General features: G+C 47.0%; 2 protein-coding genes across 3 annotated transcripts in view; one reads left to right on the forward strand and one right to left on the reverse strand.

Annotated features, from left to right (window-relative positions):
- The first annotated feature begins 3257 nt into the window (after window positions 1–3257).
- LOC147028014 (uncharacterized) overlaps window positions 3258–26038 on the forward strand; it is a 39369-nt gene continuing 16588 nt past the window's right edge. Inside the window, exons 1-4 of one of the 2 annotated variants that reach the window (XM_085877940.1) lie at window positions 3258–6516; window positions 6625–6726; window positions 8781–8898; window positions 9310–10027. In XM_085877940.1, coding sequence (XP_085734066.1) covers window positions 3605–5935 — 2331 coding nt within the window. In that variant the 5' untranslated portion in view covers window positions 3258–3604 and the 3' untranslated portion in view covers window positions 5936–6516; window positions 6625–6726; window positions 8781–8898; window positions 9310–10027. Of the gene's footprint in view, window positions 6517–6624; window positions 6727–8780; window positions 8899–9309; window positions 10028–26038 lie in introns of those variants that run through there. The other variant, XM_085877939.1, reaches the window with a different exon arrangement.
- Window positions 7469–14757, reverse strand: LOC147028015 (carboxypeptidase inhibitor SmCI-like). Its single transcript, XM_085877942.1, has 5 exons — window positions 14489–14757; window positions 14128–14313; window positions 13812–13991; window positions 8271–8444; window positions 7469–8058 (listed from the first exon to the last, which is right to left on the reverse strand). The coding sequence occupies exons 1-5, from the start codon at window positions 14574–14576 to the stop codon at window positions 8054–8056; spliced, it is 633 nt and encodes a 210-aa protein (XP_085734068.1). The 5' UTR covers window positions 14577–14757; the 3' UTR covers window positions 7469–8053.

Genomic DNA, 26038 nt, shown 5'->3' on the forward strand with positions numbered 1-26038 from the left:
TTGTTCATGTTCGCATTCATCTTCGCTGTCATTTCCACATTCATTTGTGCCAGCATGGTGAATAGCTGGGCCATGTCGGGTGCGCTTGGGTGAGCCGTTTCGGCAGGGGTTGGGGAAGGGTTTTGGTGGAGAGGGGGAGGGGAGGTGTCATACACCGCGGCCGCTGCCGCACCCATTTCGGGCTCTGGGTTCAGTTGGGCGAGTTCGTTTTCCTGTACAACCAACATTTCCTGCACGGGGATTTCATCCTGGACCATGGATTCTACATTACTACACATATACATTTCTAATACCCCCGGCTCCCGCTCGCCTTGAGACGCCATCTTGCTTCTCTTAAAGGGTTAATTTGAATCTCTCGTAATTTGGAGGGAATCGGGGGTCGCTTCTCTCACCCCTGGACCGATTCCCGTGAATTTAGCCGGAGACAGGAGAGCCCGTTTTCCCGTTCTCCGTTACCAGTGCCGTGAGGAGGGCGATGGGTTTATATCGCACGACCTGACACCAGTGTCGCAGATTCGCACCCGCCGGCGTGCGGACGGCCACGTAACTCGAATCGCGACACGTCGCCCACCGGACGGACAATCCAGTCGTGACCCTCTCGGACTAACGCCGGGAACCAGTCACGGGTGGACCTTTCGGTCTCACCGCGATCGTGCCAATCGGCCCCCGCGTGGGATAGGGTTGCTCGCCAAATTCGACCTACCTAAGTACCCACACGGAGGGTAGACCGGGCGATCGCACCTCGCCGCAGGTCGACTTCGGACACGGGCCACTTAAGCGACCCGTTCCGTACTATCGGGATAACCGAGCGGTGTTATTCGTCGGCCTCGACGGTTCGATTAATTATCGGGCTTCTTAGCCCACGACCAACCCTTTATGTGAAGCAAGGTGGGGATTCAATGAAAGAAATGACGAAGCGAAGCGGGAAAACAGTTCAACAATAAGCACATTTATTCCGCGATGAACGGAAAGCACACATATACAATTCCACCAAAAGCACATGTAAAAGAAGAACACAAAAAGCAAATGCAACAATGCAGATCTATTACCGACTACGCGAGCACTCGGCAACACTTATACAATTTTACTTCACAGACGGCGCCGATAACACATATTCCCAAAGCAAAAGAAAAAGAACCACCCTCCAGGATGAGGGGGGGAAGGCGGGCCTGGGGCCGAGACCGTGTCGGGCCTACCCGTCTGATGATGAGACGCGGAGCGGCGGTGGTGCCTCAACTCCGCGGGCCTCGCGGACAGTGGCTGGCAGGGGGTGGGAAGGGGGCTCCCTTTTGTCGCACTATCTCAGCGTGGGGGGAAACAGGAGGGGGTTGCTGATGCTCGGGGGAAAGGAGGATTTCACAAAATCTCGGGTCCCGCGACGAGCGTCTCCACCACGACCTCGGTCGCGCCGCCGGCCTTTCCCTCCGCAGTTCCCTGAATCCGACGCGAGCACCCCCTCAACCGCCTTCGCCGCCGCCGCCTCTCCACAGCTCCGTCCTCTTCAGTCCGACTCCGCGAACTCCCAACTGCGAACTGCTTCTCCGAACTCCAAAACTCAACTCCCTCCACTTCCAACTGCCTCGTCTGACGAACGCAGTCGTTTTTATAAGCCCCGTGGCTTCGCTCTTTCATCTTTGACCCTCTGCCTCCGACCTTTCACCTCGCTCCCCATTGGCCCGAGGAAAAGTGGGCGTGAATGCTTTTTGATCCATGAATTTGCAGATAGCGACCGCCCTCCAACGCCCTGGAGGCGGGGCCAAACCGCCCCTCGCTCACCGATTGGACGGAACAAAAGTGGGCGTGAGTCGTTTTTGATCCGTTTTTGATCCGTTTTTCTGCGGTAAGTCCGCGATGCTTTTGAACACGCTGCTCGGTGCGCGCCCTACACGAGTCCAGCATCGGTGCCCACTAGTGGCGCGAGATGACGGTGATGCGATGGGGGCGAGTTGTGACGGTAAAGGTCGTGGCGGTTGTGGTGAAGCGGCGTTGTGGTTGGTGGTTGTTGTTGTGATGGCTGTTGAGACGTGGTTGGTGGTGGTAATAATGGCAGCTGGTCCAAAATAAAGATAGTAAAAGAAAAACGGCTATCCTGAGGAGTCGCAGCCCTCATGAATGACATTTATTCCCTCTAGACAACGGGTTTGGGCCTAACTACACATATACTTACTGAGATATCTCACCAAAGGGACCTGAATGGTGGTTTGCGAATTTGGTCAACCACAACAATACTTTCCGAAATCTGGCCCTGGGTACCGGTATATAAACTTTAATCATTCCACGGGAGCTAGCTTTGTTTTATACCTCTAAGTTTCCTTCTTGAACAGTGGTCAAGTTGTTGCCAGCACCCTGGCCAAATTAACAAAGTCCTGCCCTTCAACGAACCTGCAGAGGGTGTTGCATCAGCGGCCACGCCGCGCCCTAGAACAATGAAGCATATACCCCGCAGCCTTGTACCGACATGAAAGAGGAAGAATAATAAGAAGAAGAACCCCCCCCCCCCCCCGAAGTTAATGTTCTCGTGTAGTTCTTGTAGGTGCGGCACCGTGAAGCACTCTGCATTTCCTGTGGGGTCGTTAAGCCGGCTGTCCTGTTTATATCTCGAATGTGGGATGTATCATGGGAATGAGATATTAAATAATGACGATACTCGCTGTTGTTGCAACTTCTCTGAAACTACAGATACGATTTTGATGAAACGTGACCACAACCTTCATCACCCATGATGTACAAAAGTTTGTTCACGACATTAAAAAAAAATCGTGGTCAGAGGGGACTTTCGGGTGGGTGCGTTCCCCCCCCCCCCAAATAAGTGTTTGCTCTAACATTATTATATTAATACGCTAAGCCATATTTTTTGGACGTTTCTCCTCCGAATCTGCCGGATGGATTGTCGCCATTTTCGGCATGCGGGTGGTCTGTGGTCTAGTGTACAGCGTAGGCTGTGTGAGATCGCGCCAGACGGACAGGTTTGGGAATTTTTGGCGATTTTCTAATTTTTACATTCGTTTGCATGGCGACGTGTGACGTCACCGCTGAGAGGCGTAATGACGTCACATCATTGGTCATTCGCCGACGTCATTACGTCTGTCATCGACAGACCGATACTGCTGAGAGGCGTAATGACGTCATATCATTGGTCATTCGCTGACGTCATTACGTCTGTCATCGACAGACCGTCACCGCTGAGAGGTGTAATGCCACGCCGAGAAAACAGCGTCTGCAATGTAAAACCCTCTTCTGCACGTGCTTGTGGTGTAGCCATGCCCACGGGGAGGGGCATGATGATGATGCATGATGGGCGTGATGGTGGAGGAGTGGCCGTGGGGTTCGGCGAGGGATATGAGGTGTGCACGCCGTCTGAGGCGTCGTAGTAATGCTGGAGTCGGCCGGCTCGTGAGTGTACCGCGTACGGAATAAAGGAGAGCCGCGGGCACAGTACGCCCGCGCTCGCACTCGTGCAACACAGCCCGGCTCGACTGTTCCTCCGCTTCGTGTCTGCCTGCTAAGTATCTCCCAGTACAGTACAGTACAGTGGCGACGAGGATCGGCGGATCGGCGTGTGTAAGGGCGGTTCCAAGCTACGGAACCAAGTGTCTCACGGAACATGGCGGAAGGTCGCGGCACGGCACACGGACGTGTACCCGTGTTCGGGGGAGATGAGTTCGAGTTGTTTTCTGAACAGTTGGGTTGCTACTTTCGGGCAAATGATGTAGAGGATGAAGAGAAACGCAAGGCGATCTTGCTCGCCTCGCTATCAACGGAGCACTACCGCCTGCTGAGTGATTTGGTGGCTCCAAATAGACCCAGTGATGATATGCTATCCTTTCAGGACATCGTGACGAAAATGAAGACCCACTTGGCGCCGGAGAAGTCGTTACATCTCGCGCGGTTCCAGTTCGATCATCTCGCTAAGGGTGGCGAGGAGCGCGTTGCGGACTTCGTGGCACGAGTGAAGCATTCGGCTGTGCCTTGCAAATTCACGGCAGAGGAGCGTCCAACAAGGCTCAGAGATCGTTTTATTTCTGGTCTGCGAGACGCAAAGATGGTAGCGGCTATCCTGCGATTGACCGACATCACATTCGACTCGGCGGTCGTGACTGCTTCGTCTGTCGAACAGACGCTCACGGATGTCCGTGCCATTGCTGGCCAGGACGCAATGAGTAGCTCCAGCTGGAGTATGGCAGCTAATCCCGAAGTCAATGCGGTAATCGCACAAGTGCCGCGAGTCACGCAGCCCGGAGTCCGAGCGGTGGCTCAAGTGCCGCAGGTCGCACGCGCGCCTGGCGGTGCGGGACGAGGGGCACCGCAGCACGATCGCACCGGGAGCGAAGGGGCACCGCAGCACAGTCGCACCGGGAGCGAGGGGGCACCGCAGCACGGTCGCGCCTGGAGCGAGGGGGCACCGCAGCACGGTCGCGCCTGGAGCGAAGGGACTTTCCGCGGCTGCTGGGGGTGTGGGGGTCCGCACCTGCGACAAATGTGCCCGTATAAGAACACCGTGTGTTTGCATTGTCACAAGGTGGGACATTTGAAGCGTGTGTGTCGGATGGCGGGAGCCTCCGTTGGGGTCTTGGGTGACGAGGTGCGAGAGGACCCCAGTGACCTGGAGATCGGCCTGCAACCGGGGCCTGACAATGCCGGCGAACCAGAGCGGGAGATGCAACCACGGTTGAGTCTGTTTTCCGTTGGTTCGGAGATAACGACGCCTTTCACGGTTGAAGTCGAAGTGAATGGCCAACCTACTGTGTTTTGCGTGGATACCGGGGCTGCGGTGTCGGTCATGGGTGAGCGGGCGGCTCGTGGTCTTCGCGGTATTCGCCTGGTCAAGACGGCCTTGTCGTTATACACGTACACCGGTGAGGCGATTGCACCGCTTGCGAGGGCCGACGTCTCAGTGCGCTACCGAGATCGACGCGCCCGGCTCTCGGTGTTCGTTGTACGAGGGGAGGGGCCCCCCCTGTTGGGTCGAGACTGGCTTGCGCACCTCGGACTGGGTCTCCGGTTCGTACCTCCAGATGTGCCGGTACTCTCTTCGAGGCCTTCATCGAGTACCGAGGGCGAGGCTCTGGCGGGCGGTGAGAGCCGTATCAGCTCTCGCGATGAGTTCCCGCGCTGTGGCAAGGTTCGAGAGGCAATGCGCATCGGTGTGGTTCAGGCAGCTTCAACAGGTGGCGGTGGGCCCGTGGCGTTAAAGGGAGTCGCGAGTCGCAGCATCAAGTTGACAACCAAGGAGCGGACTCGTGATGCGGGTTGTGGGTTGTTGTTCATGGCATATGTGTTTTTCCTTGCTCTATTGATGCAGTTTAACGTTGTTGAAATAAATGCCAGCAGTTCTCGTGTAAAAGTGGATGTGACGGAGATCATTAAATGGGAATTGGATTATGATCAATGTGATGTAGGGGCTTCAGGGACGGTGGTGGCGAATAAAAAGGTTGAGTTGGCCGTCCACTGTCCCGGGCCGCAGGTAATTGCTTTGTCATATGCTGGGATTTTATCAAAAAAGCGCGCTGTACGGAAAAATGAATTTGCGATGCTTCGAGTATTATTCGTAATGATTTATAACGAGCCTATGATTGCAGTGTGGTTTAAGTGGAGTTGCTCCTGTCTAGCGGCCGTGTGGGTCTCGGAGATCGACTCGGCACCAAGACTGGTGCCCTGGTCTGCGTTACCTCCACCTCTGATTGCGAGCACAACTCGCTGTGTTCGCTCAAGGCCGTTTGGACGGGCGTTGGCGTCTCGACTGATGGTGGTGCGTGAGTTGTTTTGGCGCATTAAATGCATGCAGCCAGCGGCGCTATTCAGCGCCCCCGGCCAAGGTCTAAGGCTGGCGCCACGGCTTCCAGATAGCGGGCTACCGGCCTCGGGATGTTTATCTACGTCGGGTCTGCCTGGGGGGAGTGGGCCGGAGGCGTTTGATGGGGCCGGAGGAGGTTAGCTCGAGAGGTCGTTACGACCTTGGCCAGAGTCATGTCAGCATGGGCCACCTGGGGGGCGTTTTTGCTGCATAATGCTGCTGTGCTTCTCATTTTGCTGCTTCATATCGGTAACGCGGTCAGACCTGACCTTTGCTGCTCCACTCGCTCGCATCGACACATTATATGATGTGGTGTGCTATTTTCATTTTATTTCCATGATTATTATACGAAGTCCTTCGTGTTCTGCATGCTTCTTATAATACTGATCATTTAATAATCATACTTTTAGGAGGGAGGAGTGTGGTGTAGCCATGCCCACGGGGAGGGGCATGATGATGATGCATGATGGGCGTGATGGTGGAGGAGTGGCCGTGGGGTTCGGCGAGGGATATGAGGTGTGCAAGCCGTCTGAGGCGTCGTAGTAATGCTGGAGTCGGCCGGCTCGTGAGTGTACCACGTACGGAATAAAGGAGAGCCGCGGGCACAGTACGCCCGCGCTCGCACTCGTGCAACACAGCCCGGCTCGACTGTTCCTCCGCTTCGTGTCTGCCTGCTAAGTATCTCCCAGTACAGTACAGTACAGTGCTGACTTCCTCAGAAGGTGAATTTGACACAAATAATGTCACAAGAAACATTGTATATAAAGAAATTTGATAAATCACATTGTGAACATTGGATATATTGACGTCCGAAGGAACCCTCACTTTAGAAACTTGGCGCGGAGCGCGGGTTTGGCTCGTGTTGATTCATTGCTCCATTTTCCTGATTCCGTCCCACGTTGACTTCCTCCTCAGTATCGTTATTCTACCAGGTGAGAGCACAGGGGTATTGCCCCCATTTTAATCGTAATTATTGGGGGTTTGGACTTGGGATTTTAACATGTGGTCGATCATCATCATTTCATATGCAGCACGTGGCTGCAAGTTTGCATATATGCTGGGAGCACAGCTGTGCCACTTATGCAGTGCCCCCTTGTGGGTTACAGCAGGGATTTGTAATTTGTTTATAGTGCCGGCGACAGTTCGCCTTCTCTTTGCCAAGGACACTGTGAGATCTTTAACGTCCAACGACTAGCTCTTGCTGGGAGACAGGATACCAGTTGAACTTGGAGACGGGACCACACATTGATGGATCACCCTGCCTGTGAAATATCGGATGGCAGTTTATAGTTGGTTCGGGTTCGAACTTTCGTGTACCCAGGCTAGATGGGTCAGAGGACAATGTGAATACCTCGAGGTCTAGACGATCCTGCGAGTCCGAGTCTGGTCGATTAAACAAGGGGTTAAACAATGGGCACCAAGGCTGTTTCCACGTCCGTCGAAGACATGGCATGTAGAGCACGGATGCCTGGACTTTGTCTCGGCACTTCCATAGCATGACACACCTGGTACACTGTACCTGGGTTTTTATCAGTTCATACGTGCGTCCAGGAAGGTACTATAATCAATATCGATCCGTTTGCTGCTTTAATGGCACGTCCTTTGTCAAAATTTAATATTATCTTAAATTATATAGAAAAATAATATTAATGTGGAAAAGAATGAAAAGTAAAATTGTGGTTGAATTTGCCCTTTTATTATATCGATAAATAATAACACATGTTATAAGTGTTCAGGAGGTAAAAGCTCCCTGACGAACATGAAAACGAATGTTATACATTGTTCAGTTATCACATGTAACATTCATTCGTGCTGTACTTGCTAAATTACTTATTTTCTTTGGAAACAATTACAAGTTCGATATGATCATGAATAAACCTGATATGTATATTATGATATGTCATTATAAAAAAAAAAAAATCCTGAAATACTGATATGGTAGAGTCAATTAAATGCAACAAAGCAGTGGATGAATGCCTGGAAGAACAGCACTGCAGGACCAACGACCCGTATCAGGGAGGGAAAGGGGTTTGTTCTAAAGTGTGCAAAATAATGAAAATACAGGGAACGGAGAATGACGTCATGCGAGAGACAAAGGTATGGGAGTGTGGGATGAGTGGGGAGAAAAAGGGAACAAGCTTTGGGGAAAGATAGCATGGTGTCCAAATGATCCACCATGCCACCAAATGATCATACGTAATAAATAGATGGCCCCACAAAGTATTCGAAGTTTGGCTCGTTCAGCAATTTTGTGCTTGATCATACTGAAAATACAAACACACACGGTGTTATTAATACAAGGAAACACGTCAGTGTGAAAATAGCGAATCGACATGCCAACCATTTAATACTTGATCGAAATTCTGCCATCACTTGAAATGGAAAAGATGAAAGACAAACTCACGCGTGAACAATCAACGAACAAGTTAAAGCCAAAATGAAAGTATTTTATACAGAGAGTAACCAAAGCGACTACCTTTGTTGCATTCCCTCAAACAGGTCTCCACTGTGGCAAAGTTGTTGTCGTTGCCACCACAACCCGAGTAGGTAAAGGGCCTGCAGATTTTCAGACTCGGATCAAAGTAAAACCTCTCAAACGATCCGAGGCAGTTCCCCCTTTGTGCAGATTGTTCACAAAATGAAGGAGTTTCTGCGTACAGAATGGACGATGATGATTAAATAATGTTTTGTAAACTAATTAAAATATATAGATATATAATGCTGGTTAATGAGACATGCTATTAGGAGTGGCACTGAAAATTATTACATTTCACATTTTTAGCACAAAAACGTTGCTTTTCACCTCAATAATACACACACACACACACACACACACACACACACACACACACACACACACACACACACACACACACACACACACACACACACACACACACACACACACACACACACACACACACACACACACACGTCGACTGTGGTCCATTTTGTGATCGATCTTTGCTTTCTTCCAACCACGCAGGCACAAAAAAGGCAAAATTAATCAGAATTCAGAAGCTGCATTTTGAATGTTAAAAGGGCGACTTGTTGAGACAGAAGAACAACGGGATTCGGAATTAAGAAGAAATCGAGTAAATAAGGTGAGAAGAATAGTAAGTTGGTCTTTGACTAATTTAAATCCATTTGGAGCACAAAACGGAAGCTCAGAGATTTGTTGATCAACAAACGGATGACGAGAGGATATCAAGGCAGACAAAGAAACACCAATATTTATTTGTTTGTCAATATATTATGTAAGGTTACATTCTGCTTTTTCAAAAAATGATCACGACAGTAATCGATGACGACCCATTAAATTCCTGGATGGTATTCCTGCTGCTGCCCTCAAATGGTGTGATCCAATACGTGCTTTTATTTTTTTTTTTACCAAGCTTTTCAATCTCTCCAACTCTACCCGTATTTACCTAACTTCCTGGAAGCATGCCGATGTCTGCCTTATCTCGGAGGAGTGTGACATGTCTGATTTTTTTTGTTTGTTTGTTTGTTTCCAGGAAAAGCTAGAATACAGAATGGATGAGGATCCAACAGAACAAAATCAACAGCAGAAATAGAAGGGGCACATGCTAACAGCAGGGCTGAGGGACAAAATAGACGGTGATGGACAACAAGTGGTGTGGGTAAGGATGATGAGTAGGGAAGAATGTAGGGGGTACATGAGATGAATACAGAAGTAAAATCTCAGTAAGGAAAAACTGGAAATTTGGGAGATTTGGGAGGGGGGGGTGAACGATGGTAGAAAGAATCATGGTTTCAGATGGGGGGGATGATCTGAGGTGGTGGTCAACAGCTGTCTTGAAGACCTGGAGGGAAAAATGAGATTGAGGAGAATGTTGAAGTTGGGTCCAGAGGCAGGAAAAAAGAAAACCAACAAATGAGTGGAGGTGAGCAGCGATTTTGGGAGTTTTCCTAGAAAGGGGTTGCTGGTGGACCGTGTGGGCCATGCAGAAACCTGGGGGAGGAGGGAAGAGGAGATTGGGACCATACTCTGTGCAGAGCGTTGGTGCTGCTTAAGCAGTCTCCTTGGCTATTGGGCACAATCCTGGATGGGTCGCCACTCCGACACAGTATACCAGCATGCAGGCACTCATTTTTCTGACCTCGGAAGGATGACAGGCTGAGTTAACCCCACCTGTTATTAATTCAACAGCTGAGCGGGATTTGAACTCAGGACCGAAGGATCCAAAGCCCGCCACCCAAATGATTAAGCCAACACCAGGCATGGGGGAGGGGGAGGGGAGGCAAAGCATGGATAGGGCAGAGGGAGCAAAATTAGAACGGAGGTGGAAGTAGACAGATGGACCACCGACCTGTCTGCGATGGCAAAGTAATTGGCCCATAGACTCAGATTCATCACGGGAGATTTCAATTATCTTGAAGGGCTTGGTTTTCACGCCATCAAGCTGAGCAAGATGTGTGGCAGGGGAGCTAGCTCAAAGGGGAGAGCTATACCCTTCACCTCCAATATCTCCAAAGTCATGGAATGTCTCATCAATAAACAACTTTTAACTCGCCTCACATCTTGCTATTTCCACAATGACCACCAATTCTTGCACAAAGCTAAGTACACTAGTGACCTTCTAGCCATGTTTCCAACGAATGGTCTTCAGCTCTTGAGCACTTCAGAGAAAGTCGAGTTGTTGTGGTGGATGTTGACATGTTGTCAAAGACTTTGACTCTAAAGTATGGCACAGCAGGCTCCCAGCGAATCTCCTAATGTATGGTATTCAGCCTCTGCTAATTTCCTGGTTTTCCAGCTTCCTGTCTGGGTGATCTAGCTCTACCTGCATTCATGTTGCCCTCTCTAACCCCCACCAAATTAATTCTGATGCCCCTTAAGGTTCTGTCATCTCACCTCTTTCTTCTTTTCATCAATGACCTCACATCTTCTAACAACCCTGTCCCTTCCTTTGCTGATGACTATCACCCTCCACCTCTCCACAATCTTTAAATCCCAGTTCAGCTCCTCCTAGTTCATTGCTGTGATCACCTCTTAACTGTTGCCTTCATTAGTCGTGATCTCAATCTCATCCTCAAATGGGGCTCTGATATCCTTGTTTCCTTCAATCAGTTTGACGCAAACCCTCCTTATAGCCAGCAAGATCAAAACAGCCACCGCTCCTCTTCTCACGTCCAGCTCCCAACTCAGCAGTCCTCAATTAGTATGATAGGTATCACTATATCCAGCAATCTTTCCAGGCAGCCTCACATCCTCAATATCACCAAAATCTGCTTCCAATAAACTTGGTTTCCTCTTCACAGTTCTTAAATACTTCAACTCCCATCAGCTTCTCACCGTCTACAAATCCCAACTCTGACCAGTGAGGAAATACTGCTCCTGTACCCGGGGCACTGCTCCTCCATCGTTCATCTGTATTCTGGATTGCATCCAAGCCAAAGGTGTCTGAATGATTAACAGTTGTCTCGCTATCTCCAACCTTTGGCATACCATCGAGCACTTCCTTCCTTTTGTCTCTTCTAACGCTATTACCATCCAGTATTCTATCAAACTCTGTTTCTGTCCCTTCTTTTCTTCACTCTGTTCCAAACATTCATCTACCTTTCACTTTCCACCCTTGCTGTGTTACTCTCAGTTCTCTCAGTACCAATTGCCATGCCTCCTACTTTTCCATGCACTGCCTCTCTTTGGAACAGTCTCCCCCAGGAGTGTTGCCCCAACTTCTATCAACTTACAACAATTTAAACAAGAAAAAGAGCAATCAGAGATTGCAGACCCTCACCAGGACTTATTTTGAGTGTTGTAATTTTTATAGGTTTTTGGGTAAATCCAATATGGCTGCCAAACCATGTGACCTATAATATGATATATGAGTGAACCTTTTGTTCCTCTTGGACAAATTTGTGTGCAGTTTCACCTAATTTTGTTCAGCCACTTCAGAGAAGGTTTTTTTGAATTTTTTTTTTTTAACAATATGGCTGCCGAATCACGTGACCGATGACATCAATAATTTTTTCTCTGTGGACCATTTTATCCCGAGATGACCCTCAAAATTTTTTTTTTATCCCAGTTCACCTCCTCTCAGTTCATTAGATGTGGCATTCTATATATGCAATTATGACATCATAATGAGGGCACCTTTGGCATCATAAAATAAATCACTCATTCTCCAAAAGGAGTACTTGCTATGTGCCAAGTTTCAATTTTCCTTGGTGCAGTTTCTGATACAGCTGTCCAAAGTTTTTTTTTCCCGTTTTTCCAATATGGCTGCCACACCACGTGACCTATGACATCATAATTATCATTAAAACATTCTGGATGAGTATTTGCACCAATGGTGAAAATTTTGTCTCAATCCGACAAGCGGTTGCAGAGAAAAACACGAAAGTTCTGTGCGGACAAACGGACACAAATACAATATGCAACAAACGGACCCTCTCCTCTGGCGAGGGTAATCACGAATCGATAGTACAGATCTCATTTAACGATTACATCTTCCCTTCTTTCTTTACTTGTTAACCTTGGGGTGGGGGGCTCTTGGTTTTGGGCTCAATCCATCCATCCAATGGGACCATATAATACTCTGCACGGAGCCTTGGTGCTGCCAAAGCAGTCTCCTGGACTATTGGGCACAATCCTGGACAGGTCGCCACTCCGACGCAGGATACTCGAATAGCTCAATCATCCCAACAAGCTGGTACTCATTTTGCCGACCTCCGAAGGATGACGGGCTGAGTCAACCCCACTTTTGGCTCAATGCTGCCATGTTTTTTTTTTTCTTCTTCTTTTAAACACCTCATTAAAGGTCCCAATTATTCCCATCTTCTTATGGGGTCGGCTGCATGAGGTAGATTGGCCTAAGTCTTTCATGAACTGGTTAGACAGGCATGACGGTCTACTGAAGGTGTTTTTGGGCAGGAAATTTATAATTTGTTCAGGGTGCTGATGATAAATCGCCTACTCTTCGCAAAAAACGTGGGATCTTTAATGTCCACCAAGGACCAGTGCTCACAGACAGATCCTCTGGTGCACACATTGATGCTTCGCCCTTCATGTGAATCGCCATGGTGGCAGTTTATAGCTGGGTCTAAAATGGAACCCGGGATAGACAGCTCAAAGACAAGTCGGCATACCTCTCATGTCCTTCATCTATCAGCCCTGTAATGATTTCTAAAACACCTGACTAATTATACAAAGTTTTTATTATCTATTTATTTTTTAAGCCTTGCCATTTCTTGGATGATTGCACCGAGTTAGGAAAACATTTTGAGCGATCCTCACAGTAAGAAATACCATCAATGGTACCTTTATTCAAAAAAGTGAAACCAGTCTTTTTATGCAGCTGGGCACAAAATTAAAAATAGGACAGCACGTTCTGAAGCTCACCTGGATCAGGGGCAACAGACAGTCACTCATCCCCCCCGCAGATCCCCAAAGACCCTGATGTTTTTCTATTTTAATACTGTGAACAAACTTTGGTGCATCATGCTTCACGAGTGATGAAGGTTGTGTTAAAGTGTTATTGAAATTGTTTGTGTAGTTTTGGAGAAGAGAGCAAATACCTATATGGCGTGATCAACCCCCCCCCCACCCCCCTCCATAGACACTCTTGATGAGCGCAGATTTTGATGTAGTTGATACACTTTGGTACATTATGGGTGATTAAGATTGTGGCCAAATTTCATCAAAATTGTGAGTTTGGTTCAAGCGATAATGACTGAAGCGTTTACGGACTAACTGACTGACTCACCTCCGGACACTGCTGGATTTAAGCTCACCTGACAAAACTCCAAGTGAGCTAAAAATGTTTGAAAAAAAAAACCTCAATCATGATGGTCCAAGTTTCCTGTTCATTTTCATTTTTACCACCAGTGACCTCGAAATCTAAAATAATACTGTTCAATATTAGTTTCAGGATTATATTATCAGTGTATACGTTTCCTATCGAGTTATTATAATACGAGTCGCTTAGAGTGAAAAAGTTAACAGCACATCAAGTATGTACGGTATCGTAAATACCTTTAACTTCGACCTCACCTGATTTCTTCAGACATGTTTTCTTGCACTGCTGGAAGGTTTGGAAACGGTTTTCATTGCCAAAGCAACCTCCGTAAATGAACTCTTCACAAAGACCAGATGACATGTTGTAAAAGTACTGATGTAGCGACCCCCGACATGGACCAGACTCTGCATCCTCTCGGCAAACTCGAGGGACCTCTGCAATTAGAATGCAGTTTTTAAAAAAACAATGGAAAAAAAACCCATCTGATACCTGCACGGATGAGCTGAGCTATTCGAATCAATTTCCTCATTTTTTGGACGTGTCTAAGATGCAGAATGTCATCAGACTCACTTTTAAAATGGCGACAGGTGTTCTTGCACTCTCGGAACGTTTCAAAATTGTTGTCATTTCCCTCACATCCTCCGTAGCTAAACTCCTCGCAGCGCATGCTGAGGCGGTTGAAGTAATAGGATGTGATGTCAGCACGGCATGGTCCAGGGTCTCTGGTCTGGGTGCACAGAGTGCGGGCTCGATTTTCTGTGGCACACACAATGGAACCTATCGTATCACCTTTACCTTACTGTATGGATGGACAAAAGCTGGAAGAAGGGAGTGAATCGATCGCATTTGCACAAGTTGAATAAACAGGAAAAATGGTTTGGATAGATATTTGGCATCAAGGATAGCTATCCTGCCAAGAGCACTCACTCACCCGCAGCATAGCGTGTCCAACAAGGCACGAGTAGTACGAAGAGCACGAACAGGCTGCGAGGCGATGTAGCGATGATTCCTGACTCCATCTCCACTGGATCTCAACTGAATACCAGAGTGCTAAGTGTAGCTTTGCGTGAAGGTAGAAGAGCTGGAGAGCTACATCTTAAGGAGCCCCTTTATAGCGTATGCGTTTCCGCTCCAACTTGCTGCCAAGTAGTACCCTTGGGGTATTGTGAATCACTGAACTCCCTCCCTCTGCCAAAAGTGATTCAACGCCTGCACAGGATGGACTTTCCACACTTCGTAAGGAACACCTATTTTATCGAGCCAATTAACCACATAAGCGCGTGAAAGAAAAGCATGACGTGTGGAAAAATACCTTTTTGTTCTTTTGCCTAACGAGTTAAAATTGCTGGTTCATGAAGCTTTTGAGTTTTGGGAATTTTATTTATTTTGTATTTTTGGATACATTGTCGAGGCTCATATAAGAGCTAACACACAACGCACAACAATGGGGGGGAGGCATGAGACAAGAGGGGTGGGAGAGGGAAGGACAGAACAGTGGGGAACGGAGACATTCAGATATCTGTGGAAGGGAGAGGGATGGGGCGGGGAACATGGGGTATACAAGAGGGACACTGCAGGGACTTTCAGGAAGGAAAGCAGGGAATTTGAAGGAGGTGGGTTTGGGGTGGATTTACGGGGGTAGAAAAGATCGTGGTTTTGGACAGAGGAAGAAAAGAGGTGGTGGCGAACAGCTGTTTTGAAGACCTGGAGGGAAGAATGGGATTGAACAGAGTGAGGGAGTTTGTTCCAAAGGCGGAGAAAAAAAGAGGAATGGAAGAGTATAGGTGTGCAGTGATTCGTGATTTTGGTAGTTTTACCAGAAAGGAGTTACTGGCAGACCTTTAGCACCCCGTGGAAATATGGGGTAGACATATCGCAGCCAGAGCAGGGGGGTGCGAGACCGGAGAGGAGATGGTAGAAGACAGGAAGACCACCAACCTGCCTGCTGTGAGAGAGTGAGAGGCTTAAAGACTCAGCCTCATCACAGGAGATAGCAATGATCCTAAATGCCTTGGTTTTCACAGCATGAAGCCGAGAAAGGTTAGAGGCAGGAGCACCAGCCGATAGGGGAGAGCAGTACTCCATCAGGCTGTTGACGAAAGCTTTGTATGTGGTCAGGAGCTCAGGTGGGCCGAGGAAGGACTTTGCGCGATGGAGGATTCCCAGTCAGCGACTGGCTTTGGAGGCCAGGTTGGAATTGTGGCTTTCCCAGGAAAGATCATGATTCCTGGTCTTGGCAAATAATAAGACCCAGAAGCTTTAATGAAAGGACTTCTTTCAGAGGATTGTTGAGAAAGTATATTGGTGGGGGAGGTGGGGGGGGGGTCCAAACGGTCCTTTCGGAGAGACGTAGTGAGAGTATGAGATTTGTCCGGATTGAAAGACATGTTCCACGTGTTGGACCAGTTTGTGATTTTATCCAGATCTGCAGTGAGTGAAGAAGCTGCTGCTTGCCGGTCTAAGGGATGACAGATGGTTCGGCAGAGGGTGGAGTCATCAGCAAAGAGATAAAGAGGATTTTCCAGAGAGTCAGAGAGATCATTGATGAAAACCAGAAAAAGAACAGGACCCAGAACGCTGCCTTGAGGAACTCCAGCCTGGACAGGAAGAGGGGATGAGAGAACTCCATTTAGGGCCACACGTTGGCTGCAACAGGAGAGGAAGTCTGTGAGCCGTGAGTGGAGATTGCCTTGGATACCATAGGAAGAGAGTTTGGTGAGCAGGGCACGGTGCCAGACCGTATCAAAGGCACACAATATGTTGAGGAAGATGGCTCTGATTTCACGTTTGGCATTGAGAATCTCCATCCATTGGTGGGAGAGCAGGTGCAGCATATCCAGGATAGAGTGACCTGGTCTGAATCCAAATTGATGATCAGAAATCGAGACGTTGGAGAAGAGGAAGGATTTAGTGTCTGAAGCGATGATGGATTCCATAACCTTGCTGATGATTTGGAGAAGGCTGTTTGGTCCATCATTGCAGGGATCTGTTTTTGCACCTTTTTTATACAGGGCAGTGATGTTTGCTTTTTCCAAGCAGATGGCAAATGACCTTGAGCAAATGACGGGGTGAATAGAACAGACAGAGGGTGAGCAAGAGCAGCAGAGCAGGTTTTTAGGACACGTGGACTGATGCTGTCTGGACCAGTTGCAGAATCTGAGTCGAGGTTTGACAACAAGCTCGCCACTTTGTCAGGAGAAAAGGACACCGATTCTAGGAACAGCTGGGTGCTACTGGGTGAGGTGGGTATAGAAAGCAATAGGTTTGGGAAACAAGATTGGGGATGATCTGAGATGGTGGTGAACAGCTGCCTTGAAGACCTGGAGACAATAATGAGATTGAAGAGGATGTGGAGGTTGGTTCCACAGTTGGGAAAAACAGAGGAACAAATGACTGGAGGTGAGCAGCGATCCTGCATTTTGGTAGTTTCACCAGAAAGGGGTTGATGGTGGACAGTGTGAGGTCTTCAGTAACCTGGGGTAGGAAGTCCAAGTATGGCAAGAGCAGAGGATGCAGTAACAGAAAGGAGGTGGTAGAAGACAGAGAGACCACCAACCTATTGGAAAAAGAGAGACTCAGCTTCATTGAGGGAGAGTCTAATAATCTTAAAGGCCTTTGTTTCCACAGCGTCAAGTTGAGCAAGATATGAGGCAGTTGAGCTAACCTCGATGGCATAGCAGTACTCTATAAGACTGTGAATAAAGGTCTTGTAGGTTGATAGGAGTTCAGGTGTGCCAATAAAGGACTGTATGACGGAGGATGCCCAGTCAGTGGCTGGCTTTGGAGGCCAACTTTGGAATGTGGTTTCATGGCTTTCAGAAAGATCATTGCTGATAGTGAGACCTAGGAGTTTGAATGACACAAATTCTTCAAGAGGATTGTTAAGAAAGTATCTTGGAGGGTTTTCCAGATGGTCCTATCAGAGACAGATTGTGAGAGTGTGGGATTTGTAAGGATTGAAAGACATATTCCAAGTGTTTGACTAGCTTGTGAGTCTTTTTTAAGGTCTGAAGAGAGGGAAGAGGTTGCAGCTTGCCTGTCTGAAAGATCAGGGATGTCACGGCAGAGGGCCGAAGATGAAGCAGAGAGAGAGAGAGAGAGAGAGAGAGAGAGAGAGATAGAGAGATAGAGAGATAGAGAGATAGAGAGAGATAGAGAGATAGAGAGATAGAGAGATAGAGAGATAGAGAGATAGAGAGATAGAGATCATTGATGAAGATCTGGGATAGGATTGGGCCCAGAACACTACCTTGGGGCACTCCAAACTTGACAGGGAGAGGCGATGAAAGGATTCCGTTGAGAGCCACATGTTGACTATGAGAGTCGAGGAAGTCGTAAAGCCGTGTGTGGAGTTGACCTTGGTTGCCATAGGCAGAGTTTAGAGTGTACGACAGGATTGTAGACTATCAAAAGCACGAAATATGTCCAGAAATACGGCCCTGATCTCATCTCTGGTGTTGAGGGCCTCCATCCATTGTTGGGTGAGTGTACGCAGCATGTCCAAGGCGGAGTAACCTGGTCTGAAACCAAATTGGTTATCTGAGATTAGGTTTTTTGAGAAAGGGAATGTTTTTCATCTTAACTGCGATGATGGATTCCATGACCTTGCTGATTATTGGAAGTAAGATGATAGGTCTGTAGTTAAGGGGATCAGTTTTAGCACCTTTTTACCTCCGCCACCGAAGGTGAAGGAGGTTATGTTTTCACCCCTTTCTGTCTGTCTGTTTGTATACAGGATATCTGAAAAAGTTGTGGATGGATCCGGATGAAATTTTTGTGCACAGGTTCGGTGTGTGTGACAAGGAGAAAGTGATTAGATTTTTCTGAAGATCCGGATCCGGATCTGACTACGAGAATTTTTTAAGTGATTCTTCACCATTGAGAGACAAGGCCAAAAACGATATAGTACTGTATAGCGTGATGTTTTAAAAATGTATTTGGCCCGATATGTTCACGTGGATCAGGTATTACGTGGTGGAGGTATGCGCTCCACCGAGTGCCCTTCTAGTTATGTAATGCAGTGATGTTGGCGGATTTTCAAACAGATTGAAAATGAACTAGCGCAAATGACAAGATGAAAATGGATGAGAGAGGATGTGCAGAACCAGCAGAGCAGGTTTTTAGGACACATGAGCTGATGCCATCCCGGCCAGTTGCAGGGTCAGAGTCGAAGGTTGACAGAATATTGTTCATCATCTCGGGTGTAAAAGACATAGAGTCCAGGAGCAGTTGGATATGACTGGGAAGGGTGGATATCGAGAGTGAGTGGTTGGGGAAACAATATTTAGAAGCAAATACAGCATTGAGGCGTCTGGCCTTCTCGTGAGCGGAGTCGGCTGTTGTGCCATTTGAAGAGAGGGAAGGGATGGAAGGGGAGCATACACCAGGGACAGACTTGACAAGCTAATTCCAGGTTTTAGATGAGGGAGACAAGTTCAAAAGTTCATGCTTGAGGTTGGACAGATGTTGTTTTCTCGCTCTCGTGAGAGTGGACACACACTTGTGGACTTTGTGGAATGCACCGAGATTGCCTTCGGTTGGATTAGCCTTCTACGAAGAGAAGGTAAGTTGTTTCAAAGCAACTGCCTCACCACATGATTCAGTGTACCATGGCTGGGAAGAAGGGTAGGATAATTGAAGACGAGATAGGATAAGTCTGTGCATGAGAGAGAACATGTTTCTGTGGAAGAATTCCCAAGCTGAGTTAACGTTAGGGGTAGTAGGTATGGGAGACCGGTCCTGAAGAGAGATGACTGCTGGCAGTCTCTGCCAATCTGCTTGAGTGAAATGCCAGACTCGCGGGCATTTTGACATGAAAGGTAACATGAGGAGATATGGTTGCTCTGTTGTATGCATTACAGATACATTAAACCATTGTGAGATAAAGCACATAAATATTGGGAGATATGAATTAATTTTACACGACTCTCAAAATTTCCTGTCCATTCTGAGTTTGGGAGGTTGGCGATTCAATACCGGCAATGGCCCAGTCACACACATCAAATACTTTACAAAAGGTACATGCTGCTTCGTTGCTTAGTGTTTAGGGGATAGAGCATGGATAAACCCCATCAATTGGCATCACATTGCTGGGTTATTTGTCCTTAATTTCCTTGTCTACTATGGAGAGAACATTGACCACACAATATCTCACTGTGGGCACCCAAAGTGTTCTGGGAAGTTGCATCATTTCCTCCAACATCACTGGCTGTGTTTGTCTGACATGAAGTCTGATGTTTCCTGATGTCTTCCTCTCCATGTTTGTGCAAGTTTTGTTTAACAGCTCCTCCAGGAGCCTTAAACCCTGTAAAAAAAAAAAAAAAATCTTCATCATGTGGATGAGGGAAGTGCAGTGGAGGTATAAGGGAAAAACGAGGTCCGTCTAAAAGGTAACGGGACTGAGCTTGCTGTGTGGTCCACAAAAAATAACTTGAACTAGAACGGGCACTCGTAGAGCGCATACCTTCGCCGCAGCCACTAGTTTGAACATGGCATGAGAGTGAAATGAGGAACTAAAATTCCACTAAATCTGCTCGGGAATTTCGCAAATTTAAAGTCCATGATCCGGATTTTGTGAAAGGATTTTGTTATTAGAACTATTACGATTATGACAATTTTAGGTGATTCGTTGTCCCGAGTGCCGAACTCTGTAGCATGTAGGGTCGGATTCGGTCGAATGTCACTGACCACGCAGACACGACCTGGATCAAGTAGATCATGTTTTCAAATCCGAGCGAGGACAAAAACATCATTTTAATTGGCGTCTAATTAAACAAGAAAGTAAAACTCCTTTTACTAAACCATGAGCGAAGCTATGTGCATATCAAACTATACCAAGTCTCCTTAATGAAAATTTGTTGTATTTTACTTAGTAACTAAGTTTGGTAGGGCCCTTATGGCCCTTGTTGCATCAACAGACACACAGTTTAGAGACAGAGATATATTCTAGTTATTACCTTTGTATTAAGTTGTCCACAACGCATCTCAATACAAATATGCATTTCGTGACCCCCATGACCTTTGACCCACAACCGCTACCTAGGGTGACAATAGTACTATACCTTGTGTCATTTCAGAAGATGGGGGAATTGAACACTGAACAATTTGGAGTTAACTTGATGTAAATCGGAAACATATTAACCGTTTTCATCATGAAAAAACGATGTTGACCTTTTTGTGACGACTTTTGATCCGATCGCTCCCAAAATCTAATGGATTTGTCCTTTCATGATGCCAAACAAATCCAAAACAATTAAAACCTCTCTGCGTTTTGTTTTTTTTTTGCGTTAAGTTGTCCACAACGCTTTCCGATATAAATGTGAATTTGTGTGACCCCCTTGATCTTTGACCCCCAACCGCTGCCTTGGGTGACAAAAGTACTATACCATGTGTCATATTCGAGGATTGGGAATTTAATTTTGAACATTTTGGAGTTAATTTGCTGTAAATCAAAACAAAATTGACAATTTAATCGCGAAAAAACGATTTTGACCTTTTTGTGACCTTGACCTTGACCTTTGATCCGATCGCTCCCAAAATCTAATCGATTTGTCCTCTCGTGATGCCAAACACATCCACAAAATTTCATGACAATCTGCGAAGTGTTTTTTGTGTAATGTTGTCCACAACGCTTCCTAATCAAAAACTCCATTTTGATGACCCCCTTGACCTTTGACTTCCACAGACTAACTAGGGTTGCAAACACTATACCATACGCTATATCAGTGGATCGGGATTTGAATACTGAACATTTTGGACTTAATTTGATGTAAATCGGAACAAAATTGACACTTTAATCGCAAAAAAAACAATTTTGACATTTTTGTGACCTTGACCTTGACCTTTGATCCGATCGCTCCCAAGATCTAATCGATTTGTCCTCTCATGATGTCAAACAAGTCCACAAAATTTCATGACAATCTGCTAAGTGGTTTTTGCGTAATGTTGTCCACGACGCTGCCCAATGAAAAATGCTTTGTGGTGACCCCCTTGACCTTTGACCTCCAACCGCTAACTTGGGTTACAACAACACCACATAATATGTTATAATTGAGGATAGGGCATTGAATACTGATCATTTTGGCATTAATTTGATGTAAATTGGAATAAAATTGACTGTGTTATCGCGAAAATAAAAATGTTTGACCTTTTTGTGACCTTGACCTTTGATCCGATCGCTCCAAAAATCTACTCGATTTGTCTTTTCATGACAACAAACCTTCCCACACAATTTCAAGCTAATCCGCTGTAAAGTTTTTGTATAAAGTGATCCAAAACATTGTTCATACCATTTTTGGTGACCCCCTTGACCTTTGACCCCCAACCGCTACCTAGGGTAATTACGCCACACTTTCATGTGGCATAGCCTAGAATGTAGAATTGAGTAATGAACATTTTGGTGTTGGTTTTATCTCGTTCGGATAAAAATTGACCGCGTTATGACGAAAAAACGATTCTGACCTTTTCGTGACCGTGACCTTGACCTTTAATCCGATTGCTCCCAAAAGCTTCGCCTGGCGTCCTTGAGTAACTGCACATCATCTCTGAAAATTTCATGCAAATCGGTCCAGCAGGTTTTGCGCAATGTTGTCTGCACACATATTTACCAATAAATAAATACACAGGGGTCAATACAATACCTTCGTCAAACGAAGTTTGCGAAGGTAATGAACGGGTTGCGTCACAGTCTTTCACAACATCCAGCAATATATGATTGGTGATGGTTGACTGCGCTCATTATGTGATTTTTACAGGTCGTGCTTTACACGTTGTCTAGTCTGAGTCGTCGCGCTATGAGTCGTGAGCAGACAGCCAATCTGAAGTTTCTTGCCAAGCTTAGCAAAACACCTTCCGAATCCTTCGCAATGCTGCAGCAAGTGTACGGGGAAGAAACGATGTCATGTACACGTGCATTTGAATGGCACAAGAGGTTCAAAGAGGGATGGGAGGAGGTTGAAGATGATCCACGGTCTGGAAGACCTTCAACGAGCAGAACGGCGGACAACATTGAGCGTGTGAAGCAGATGGTGCGCACAGATCGTCGACTCATGGTGCGGATGATTGCTGAGGAACTTTCCATCAACAAGGACACTGTCTGGAGCATCATCACTGAAAATCTTGAAATGCGCAAGGTGTGCGCAAAAATGGTCCCCAGGCTGTTGTCCGAGGACCAGAAACAGCAAAGAGTCAGTCTGTCAAGACATTATCGAGCGCCTCGAGGACGATCCAGACTTGCTCGGGAGAGTCATTACTGGCGATGAATCGTGGATATTCGAATACGATCCCGAGACCAAACGGCGGAGTCGTCAGTGGAAAAGTCCGGCATCACCAAGACTAAAGAAAGCAAGGATGTCAAAGTCGAATGCCAAGGTGATTCTCATCACGTTTTTTGACATCGAGGGCATCGTCCACTTTGAGTTTCTACCACAGGGTCAAACAGTGAATCAATACGTGTACAAGGAGATCCTCCGGTGCCTCAAGAGATCAGTCCGGGACAAGAGGGGGGATCTGTGGGAGAACAACGCCTGGGTGCTCCACCATGACAATGCCCCTGCTCACAGTGCCCTGAGCATCCGACAGTTTCTGGCGGAGAGGGACGTGCCAACTCTGGAGCAATCCCCGTCTTCGCCAGACTTGGCCCCTTGTGATTTTTTCCTATTCCCTAAGCTCAAGGGGGTGATCAAGGGGACCCCGATTTCCTGATGTGGAAGCCATCCAAAAGGGCCGTAACGGAGCTCCGGAGGATTTCAAAAGAAGCCTTCCAGGGGTGCATCGAAGTGTGGATGAAGTGGGTGGACAAGTGTGTGAGACTGGAGGGAAACTAATTTGAAAGAGACAAGATGTGTTGTTAATATATTTTTTGGAATATAATTTCTGTGAAGTCAGTCCCGTTACTTTTTAGACGGACCTCATAATTACGTCAACTTTCAGAAGGTATTTGATAAGATACCACTTTGAAGGCTGATAACTAATGTTAGGAGCTGCGTAATGGCTGATAGAGTAGCTAACTGGATGGAAAGCTATTCTTGATGGGAAGCAAAGAGCTGTTGTAAGTGGAAGGATGTTGCATTGTGGGGGGGGGGGGGGGGTACAAATAATGAGGTCTTCAGGGATTTGCATCGATGTGGACTGTGGGGTTATGAGTCGGCTTTCCAAGATAAATTTGCCAATATGTCAAGTTTGGAGGCCGGGTAGATGGTGAAGTGGAGGTAGGTGCAGGGTGATTCGATTCAACAAAGTCTACAGATACTTTCATAGCCTGGCTTTTGGCAGCCACAAGTCTGCCTTTGGATGGAGTATCAGAGAACTCGTAATCAAAAGGGATTAGCAAACGCATGTCATTTTTATGATGTGATTCTCCCATCCGGTTCAACATCATCATCATTATACCATTCTCTTGATCGCATGTTGGTGCTGCCAAGCCGTCTCTTTGCAAGGGTTGTGCTGAGTTGTTTGCCATTACCTTCCTTGCAATAAGTTCGAGCAGGAATTTGTAACTTATTCAGGATGTGATAACTCTACTATTCTTCATGAAAGCACTGTGGGATCTTTAACGTCCACTAAGAATCAATGCCGGGAATCGGGTCATCGGGCTTAACATCCATCCGAGGCAAAGCACACACATTGATGCGTCGCCCTGTTTGTGAAACACTAGGATGACAATTTACAGCTGGGTTGATATTGAAACCCAAGCTAGACAGGTCAGAGGTGAGTATGCCTACCTCCTGGCTATTCTGCCGGCCTTCCCATCCAGATGTAAATGGTATATCCATTTTCTGTTTGGTTTATCCATTTGCTTTCATTTACTTTTTAATAATAATAAATATTTATTTTTGGCTTCACTTTTTATTGATGATACGTTTATTAATGACTCCATTCCCTTTGACGTCAAAGCCAGTCGGATGAAACGTATATCCTGCCAACTTTTCATCAACTCCCTTATCCATGACTGGCCATTCATTAACAACTCAACCGCTCATGAACACTTCATTAATGACTCACTGTGGTCTAAACCTCTCTCATCTCCAATTCAGCTCCTTCCAACTTGAACCTCATCTCACAATCTATCCTTTAAGAAAGGTGTGTGTGTGTGTGTGTGTGTGTGTGTGTGTGTGTGTGTGTGTGTGTGTGTGTGTGTGTGTGTGTGTGTGTGTGTGTGTGTGTGTGTGTGTGTGTGTGTGTGTGTGTGTGTGTGTGTGGTTGATTGGTATCTACATATGTGGGTTTCAGAATGTAGAATGGAGTTCTCCCAGTGTGGGCTCAAATCATCCACCTTAATCTCTGTAAGGGGTCACGATTCATGGACCAAGCTGTGAAGTTTTCTGTTCTTTTATTTATTTATTTATTTTTTTGTATACCTTGGTCGAGGCTCGTATGAGAGCTAACACACAACTCACAGCAAGGAGGCATGAGACAAGAGGGGCAGGAGTGGAAGGGGCAAAACAGTGGGGAACAGACGCATTAGGTGAACTGTGGAAGGGAGAGGGATGGGGATGGGACGGGGAACATGGCGAAGAGAAGATGGACATTACAGGGACTTTCAGGAAGGAAAGCAGGAGAAATGAAGGAAGTGGGCTTGGGTGGATTATCGGGGGTAGAAAAGATCGAGGATTTGGATGGGGGAAGATAAGAGGTGGTGGTGAACAGCTGTTTTGAAAGCCTGGAGGGAAGAATGAATGGGAAAGAAGAGAGTGAGGAAGTTTATTCCAAAGGCGGGAAAAAAGAGGAATGAAAGAGTGAAGATGAGCAGTGATTCGTGATTTTGGTAGTTTTACCAGAAGGGGGTTGTTGGCGGACCATGTGCGCCCTGTGGAAATGTGGTGGGGACAAATCGCAGAGAGAGCAGGGGGGGCAAGGCTGGAGAGGAGTCGGTAGAAGACAGAAAGACCACCGACCAACCTGCGGTGATTGAGTGAGAGGCCCAAAGACTCAGCTTCATTGCGGGAGATGCCGATGATCTTAAATGCCCTGGTTTCGACAGCGTGAAGCCGAGAAAGGTGGGAGGCAGGAGCACCGGCCCAGAGGGGAGAGCAGTACTCCATCAGGCTACAGACAAAAGCTTTGTAAGTGGTCAGGAGCTCAAGAGGGCCGAGGAAGGACTTAGCACGACAGAGGATTCCCAGTCGGCGACTGGCTTTTGAGGCGAGGTTGGAAATGTGACTTTCCCAGGAAAGGTCATGGCAGATAGTGAGACCCAGAAGCTTGAAAGAAAAGACTTCTTCCAGAGGATTGTTGAGAAAGTGGATGGGGGGGTTTTGTAAATGGTCCTTTCGAAGAGACATAGTGAGAGTGTGAGATTGTCTGGATTGAAAGACATGTCCACGTGTTGGACCAGTTTGTGATTTTATCCAGATCTGCAGTGAGCGAAGAAGCTGCTGCTTGCCGGTCTGAGGGATGACAGATGGTACGGCAGAGGGTGGAGTCGTCGGCAAAGAGAAATAGAGGATTTTCCAGAGAGTCCGAGAGATCATTGATGAAAACC

Source organism: Eptatretus burgeri, chromosome 4, assembly GCF_056783735.1.
Source record: "Eptatretus burgeri isolate ZD-2024b chromosome 4, Ebu_testis_v1, whole genome shotgun sequence".
NCBI classification, from domain to species: domain Eukaryota; kingdom Metazoa; phylum Chordata; class Myxini; order Myxiniformes; family Myxinidae; genus Eptatretus; species Eptatretus burgeri.

What these genes read in the sequence shown, in the direction of transcription:
- LOC147028015 (XM_085877942.1), bottom strand. Translation starts at nt 14,576, where the DNA reads ATGGAGTCAGGAATCATCGCTACATCGCCTCGCAGCCTGTTCGTGCTC. An exon ending in TTGGACACGCTATGCTGCGG is followed by an intron (nt 14,314 to 14,488) that starts GTGAGTGAGTGC and finishes TGTGTGCCACAG; the next exon opens with AAAATCGAGCCCGCACTCTG. An exon ending in CACCTGTCGCCATTTTAAAA is followed by an intron (nt 13,992 to 14,127) that starts GTGAGTCTGATG and finishes TTCTAATTGCAG; the next exon opens with AGGTCCCTCGAGTTTGCCGA.